The 7458-nt window shown below is 42.7% G+C and overlaps 1 protein-coding gene across 5 annotated transcripts in view; it reads left to right on the forward strand.

Moving 5' to 3' along the window:
• Positions 1–7458, forward strand: part of CFAP43 (cilia and flagella associated protein 43) — a 101154-nt gene that overhangs the window by 90973 nt on the left and 2723 nt on the right. For all 5 annotated transcript variants that reach the window (XM_073354443.1, XM_073354439.1, XM_073354441.1 and 2 more), the window contains 3 exons: positions 1013–1177; positions 5755–5835; positions 7030–7183. In XM_073354443.1, coding sequence (XP_073210544.1) covers positions 1013–1177; positions 5755–5835; positions 7030–7183 — 400 coding nt within the window. The remainder of the gene's footprint in view (positions 1–1012; positions 1178–5754; positions 5836–7029; positions 7184–7458) is intronic.

A 7458-nucleotide genomic window follows, 5' to 3' on the forward strand; every position in this document is an offset into this window, starting at 1 on the left:
AAACATGGGCCACAGCACTTATATAAGGTGGGAGAACAGATAGCTATTGACTGCAATTTGTTTCACCCTCATCTGTGATACAAGGCTGAAGCAGTAGCGTTAATTTAAAGTGTCAGCAACAGGCAACAAGTTCCATAAAAAAGAATATAAGAATGGCCATACTGGGTCAGACCAATGGTCCATCTAGCCCAGTATCCTGTCTTCTGACCGGCCAAAGCCACATGTTTCAGAGGGAATGAACGGAACAAGGCAATCATCAAGTGATCCATCCCGTCATCAACTCCCAGCTTCTGGCACTCAGAGGCTGGGGCTGCATCCCTGACTATCTTGGCTAATAGCCTTTGATGGACCTATCCTCCAGGAACTTATCTAATCTGTTTTTTAACCTGGTTATGAGTTTTGGCCTCTACAACATCCCCTGGCAATGAGTTCCACAGGTTGACTGTGCATTGTGTGAAGAAGTACTTCCTTTTTTTTTGTTTTAAACCTGCTGCTTATTAATTTCATTGGGGGACCCCTGGTTCTTGTATTATGTGACTGACTAAATATCACTTCTTTATTCATTTCCTCCACACCATTCATGATTTTACAGACCTTGATCATATCTCCCCTTATTCATCTCTTTTCCAAGCTGAAAAGTGACAGACTTTTTAATCTCTCCTCATCCAAAGCTGTTCTATACCCTTAGTCATTGTTGTTGCCCTTCTCTGTATCTTTTCTAATTCTAGTATGTATTTGAAACAGGGCAACAAGAACTGCATGTAGTAGTCAAAGTGTGGGTGTACCAGAGATTTATATAGTGGCGTTATGATATTTTCTGTTTTATCTCTCCCTTTCCTAATGGTTCCTAACATTGTTAGCTTTTTTGACATGAAGTCTGTCTGGACACCAGCCTCTGAAAATGATTGCAATGTAGCACATTAAAATTACTGAAATTAGAAGTCCTGTTCATCCTGTTACAGGAAAAATTATTCTGTAATCCATAAATTATGCTAAAATTAATCTTTTTCAGGCTCAAGGAGAAAAGAAAATTGCTAGCATGGTGGAAAGTAAAGACTTCTCTAAAGGGATATTTCAGCTGGAATGGGAACATAAAAAAATGAAGATGCTGATGGAAGATCTAAACCAGAAGGCTCGGGATATTCAAAAACTGCATGTTTCACGCGATCGCCAGCTCGTAAGTAACTCTGAAATTGAGATTTTATCTGGAGAAAAGCTGCTGCCCATGTTTGTACCATTATTTGTATTCTTCAGTTGTCCTACATCTATAGGGAAACCCAGCCCAAGCTAGGACAGCAATTTAACCTTAAGGACTAAATTTTTCTTTGACATTTGTGTAATTCTGAAGTCTTTGGAGTTGTACAGGTGTAACTAGGCTTGGGAAGATTCAATTAAAATCATTAGTCATTGGTAAATGTCAATTTCACCTGACACTCAGAAAGAGAACCATGCATAATGACAGGTTTCAGAGTAACAGCCGTGTTAGTCTGTATTCACAAAAAGAAAAGGAGTACTTGTGGCACCTTAGAGACTACCCAATTTATTTGAGCATAAGCTTTCGTGAGCTACAGCTCACTTCACTGGATACATACTGTGGAAAGTGTAGATCTTATTATATACACATAAAGCATGAAAAAATACCTCCTCCCACCCACTCTCCTGCTGGTAATAGCTTATCTAAAGTGATCACTCTCCTTACAATGTGTATGATAATCAAGGTGGGCCATTTCCAGCACAAATCCAGGGTTTAACAAGAACGTCCGGGGAAGGGAGGGGGAGGGTAGGAAAAAACAAGGGGAAATAGGCTACCTTGCATAATGACTAAGCCATTCCCAGTATCTATTCAAGCCTAAGTTAATTGTATCCAATTTGCAAATGAATTCCAATTCAGCAGTTTCTCGCTGGAGTCTGGATTTGAAGTTTTTTTGTTGTAAAATAGCGACTTTCATGTCTGTAATCGCGTGACCAGAGAGATTGAAGTGTTCTCCGACTGGTTTATGAATGTTATAATTCTTGACATCTGATTTGTGTCCATTTATTCTTTTACATAGAGACTGTCCAGTTTGACCAATGTACATGGCAGAGGGGCATTGCTGGCACATGATGGCATATATCACATTGGTAGATGCGCAGGTGAACGAGGCTCTGATAGTGTGGCTGATGTTATTAGGCCCTGTGATGGTGTCCCCTGAATAGATATGTGGGCACAGTTGGCAACAGGCTTTGTTGCAAGGATACGTTCCTGGGTTAGTGGTTCTGTTGTGTGGTGTGTGGTTCCTGGTGAGTATTTGCTTCAGGTTGGGGGGCTGTCTGTAGGCAAGGACTGGCCTGTTTCCCAAGATTTGTGAGAGTGTTGGGTCATCCTTCAGGATCGGTTGTAGATCCTTAATAATGCGTTGGAGGGGTTTTAGTTGGGGGCTGAAGGTGACGGCTAGTGGCGTTCTGTTATTTTCTTTGTTAGGCCTGTCCTGTAGTAGGTGACTTCTGGGATCTCTTCTGGCTCTATCAATCTGTTTCTTCACTTCCGCAGGTGGGTACTGTAGTTGTAAGAATGCTTGATAGAGATCTTGTAGGTGTCTGTCTCTGTCTGAGTGGTTGGAGCAAATGCGGTTGTATCGCAGAGCTTGACTGTAGACAATGGATCGTGTGGTGTGGTCAGGGTGAAAGCTGGAGGCATGTAGGTAGCAATAGCGATCAGTAGGTTTCCGGTATAGGGTGGTGGTTATGTGACCATCGTTTATTAGCACTGTAGTGTCCAGGAAGTGGATCTCTTGTGTGGACTGGACCTGAGACAGACACCTACAAGATCTCTATCAAGCATTCTTACAACTATAATACCCACCTGCGGAAGTGAAGAAACAGATTGATAGAACCAGAAGAGTTCCCAGAAGTCACCTACTACAGGACAGGCCTAACAAAGAAAATAACAGAACGCCACTAGCCGTCACCTTCAGCCCCCAACTAAAACCCCTCCAACGCATTATTAAGGATCTACAACCTATCCTGAAGGATGACCCAACACTCTCACAAATCTTGGGAGACAGGCCAGTCCTTGCCTACAGACAGCCCCCCAACCTGAAGCAAATACTCACCAGCAACCACACACCACACAACAGAACCACTAACCCAGGAACGTATCCTTGCAACAAAGCCCGTTGCCAACTGTGCCCACATATCTATTCAGGGGACACCATCACAGGGCCTAATAACATCAGCCACACTATCAGAGGCTCGTTCACCTGCTCATCCACCAATGTGATATATGCCATCATGTGCCAGCAATGCCCCTCTGCCATGTACATTGGTCAAACTGGACAGTCTCTATGTAAAAGAATAAATGGACACAAATCAGATGTCAAGAATTATAACATTCATAAACCAGTCGGAGAACACTTCAATCTCTCTGGTCACGCGATTACAGACATGAAAGTTGCTATTTTACAACAGAAAAACTTCAAATCCAGACTCCAGCGAGAAACTGCTGAATTGGAAGTCATTTGCAAATTGGATACAATTAACTTAGGCTTGAATAGATACTGGGAATGGCTTAGTCATTATGCAAGGTAGCCTATTTCCCCTTGTTTTTTCCTACCCTCCCCCTCTCAGACATTCTTGTTAAACCCTGGATTTGTGCTGGAAATGGCCCACCTAGATTATCATACACAATGTAAGGAGAGTGGTCACTTTGGATAAGCTATTACCAGCAGGAGAGTGAGTTTGTGGGGGGAGGGAGGGAAGAAAACCTGGATTTGTGCTGGAAATAGCCCACCTTGATTATCATACACATTGTAAGGAGAGTGATCACTTTAGATAAGCTATTACCAGCAGGAGAGTGGAGTGGGAGGAGGTATTTTTTCATTCTTTGTGTGTATCTAAAAAGATCTTCTACACTTTCCACAGTATGCATCCGATGAAGTGATCTGTAGCTCACGAAAGCTTATGCTCAAATAAATTGGTTAGTCTCTAAGGTGCCACAAGTACTCCTTTTCTTTTTGAGAAAGAGAACCCCCGTTCTCAAAAAAAAATCCATCAATAACAGTCAGCAAGTGCAGACCGCCCTGGAACTAGGCCCACAGGGCCCACTCAATTACTCAGCATTGGAGTATGCTGGACTGTCCCCAGGAAGCAGCCATTCAGCAGCAGGGTGGTATGCCCCATAGCTGGGGGTCTCTGCTCTGCTGGATGGGGACCACAGCCTCCCCCGCACTTGGGTGTCTTGGGCCCCCCAGCCATACAGGGAGCCTCTTGCAGCACTTCTATCAGTGCTGCCCTAACCCCTCACTTAATTTGATAAGAACATGAAAACAGCCATACTGGGTCAGACTAAAGGTCCATCCAGCCCAATATCCTGTCTTCCACCAGTGGCCAGTACCAGGTGTCCCAGAGGGAATAAACAGAACAGGGAATCATCAAGTGATCCATCCCCTGTCACCCATTCTCAGCTTCTGGCAAACAGAGGCTAGGGACATCATCACTGCCCATCCTGTCCAATAGCCACTGATATTGTCAAAATTATTTAAAAAAATTGAATTTTGTTAAGCCTAGGTGTAACTGCAGGCACAATTGGTTCTAAACTTCCGAGTATCAATATTGGCAGTTAAAGCAAGGAATCAGGATTTCACAGCCTTTAGTAATTCATCTTTAAATAAAACATTCTTGATCTTATAGAATCATAGAATATCAGGGTTAGAAGGGACCTCAGGAGGTCATCAATGAAAGTTCTGAAGTGCCTCCATTTGGTATGTCACAGAAAATCAAAACATTATTAGTGTGCTTTTTTTTTTTTTTTTTTAAAAAGGCAGCCACTTTTGAATTTTCTGACTTCAGAAGTGCAAAAAGGGGACTGATGCCAACAAAAGAGCCAACAGGTACCCAAAAGGTGACTGTAAGCTGGAAAGTTCCTGCAGCAAAATCACCAACAGTGCGCTGCTATTTGTTTGGGTGATCCCAAAAAGGCTTACCTGAACCAGGAAGTGGACAAGTCATCTACAAACATCTGATTGCTATTGGTCATGAGTTATTTAAGACTACTTTGTTTCCCACCTGACAACAAGATCCTTGGAAACAATATGCTACCTATTGGTGTCTCCCAGAGAAAGATTTTAATACTTTACTTTCACAGTAATTTTTCTAGATAATTTAACAAAATTCAGAACTATAAGGTGGTCACTTCATAAAGAAAAAGCGTTCCTTCTCAAAAGGTACCATCTGTTAGAACTGTGCTTATGGGCTCCGTGGGACATTAGTCTCTGTCTAGCTAGATTAGGCAGAAACATTTTGCATTCTCCCCCATGAACATGACTTGGGGAGTATATCACATCTAATTCATACAGTGTAAATGGACTTAGCCAGCCTGGTTCCGTCACTGGGAGAAGGGCTGGTAAAAGTGTACCTTTGCTACGTAGCGCATAACCTCCAGAGCCTTAGTCACCTAAACCATTGGACTTTCTTTTAAAACCTTTACTCTTAGAGATTACAGATTTTGAGAGCTTCTTCTAACAACAGACACACTGAGTATATTAGGGTTAACAATGCTAGACATAATGAATGCTTGAATAGAATGTTCTCAAATATTCAAGCAGCGTCTAAGACATCATCTTAGAAATGTTCATTTTATGGTTTATAGAACTGCTTTGTGCTATCCAAGATTAAAACAAATGTTTTTTCTAAACTTTATATAGCTTAACTGCCAACCTAGGATCTTGGAATGGTTGAAATACCCAGTAGTCTGATTTCTCTCTTTTTATTCTGCAGTTCCTAAGTGTACTAAACTATGACAGCCGCATCACCCAACAGGTTTCAGTAATGGAACAGACGCTTGGTGTGATGGATAAGGTAAATCCAAAATGTGTTGTACCTATTCAGTTCCTGGGGGAGGGCGGCCAGAAGCCCGCCCACATCTAAAAGCTCCTTCCCCAGCTGGAGGTTGACGAGGTCTCACGACTTCATGGGGTGTGCAAATACCAGAAGTTGTGGGGAAAAGTACAGCCAGAAACTGAGAAGGTTCTGGAGGAGCCAGAAAAGGGGCTGCAACCTGGCGCACTCAAGGCAGATGTACGCCAGGGTCTTCCTCATGCTGCAGAAGGGGTAAGTGTCAGGGAGAGTGCTGAAACATCAGGTACATGCCCGTGCTCACGGCTCCGTGAAGGAGCCGCCTAAATGTGTTGTAATTGAACAGATGAACCTGTGAGTAGCACTGTTCAACACAACTCCTTCCCTTCCTCCTCAACTAAGCCTCCCATTGCCCAAAACCTTGGTATTATCCTTGACACCGAACTGTGCTTCCTCACGTTTGTCTGCAGATCTGCATATCACTACCTGCAGAGCATTGTGTGTGTATTCCACTCTGCTCCATTACTAGTCAAGTTTTCCTTCAGGTCTTCATCTCCTATTGCTTTCTGTACTGAAACAGCTTTCTTTATGGGCTTCTCATATCCAGCCTCTCACTCCTACACATGCATAGTGCTGCTCGCCTACGTACAAAGAAGCATGCGCACAGCACCCATCCACTGGCTCATCCAAATAGAAATTGCCCTTGTTTTTAAAAGATTCCATGGACTTGCTCCAGTGTGCAATAACTGACACCATCCCCGACTTTGTCTCCCTATGCTCCTCCTCCCAGCTTTAGCATTTTCCGCCTTCCTCTCCATCCTTTCACACAATTTCACCAAAATTGGCAGACGAGTCTTTTTCTCTGTAGCTACTGCAATCTGAGATAGTGCTCCTGCATCTCTGCATCCTTGACTACACCTCTTTTCAAGTTTCATCTTAAAGTCTCTTTCCAGCTGGCCCATACTTCTTAGCTTTTTCCTGTCTGCTAGTGGTTACATTGATACTCCATAAAGAATGTTTGGATACAATTTGTATGAAAGGTGCTATGTAAAATAAAGTTGCATTGTACCAACTAGCCAAATATAAAAGCAAACTGAGCCCCAAGGTGGTGTTTTAGTTGATAGATTTCCATATAAAGTTTGTTCAGGCAGCTTTATTAAAGTCTCATATTTGCTTTATTCAACTGGAAATGGACAGTTGCACAAGAAGAATGTGAAGAACCGTCAGAAAGTATTTAAAGATCTGGAGAAGCGCATCTGTCTAAAGGAACAAGCAAACTACAAACTCAGCCAGGAGCTGCAAGAAATGCTTGTGTCTGTTTCAGAAAGGCGGCACATCTTTGAAGCAGCTGGTGAGTCCCATTCTATAGCACGCTCTAGGTCACAAGTAAAAGACATTCATAAAATACAGCTCCAAAGCTGGTCAGTTCTACTCTCCATCAGCAGCACTACAGGGACAAAACACTGCCAGCAGCAGATTTTTTGTATGTTACATATACACAGCTGGTATTGCCCTGCCTAAGAGAGCTATTTCAGTATCCATCAGACACTAAGGAGATGTCTAGACTTGAGATTTTTGCTCCTGTTGTAACTCAAGTTAATTAACTGTTGTTGGTATAAGTTTATG

Source organism: Lepidochelys kempii, chromosome 7 (genome assembly GCF_965140265.1).
Source record: "Lepidochelys kempii isolate rLepKem1 chromosome 7, rLepKem1.hap2, whole genome shotgun sequence".
In the NCBI taxonomy this organism is placed as follows: domain Eukaryota; kingdom Metazoa; phylum Chordata; order Testudines; family Cheloniidae; genus Lepidochelys; species Lepidochelys kempii.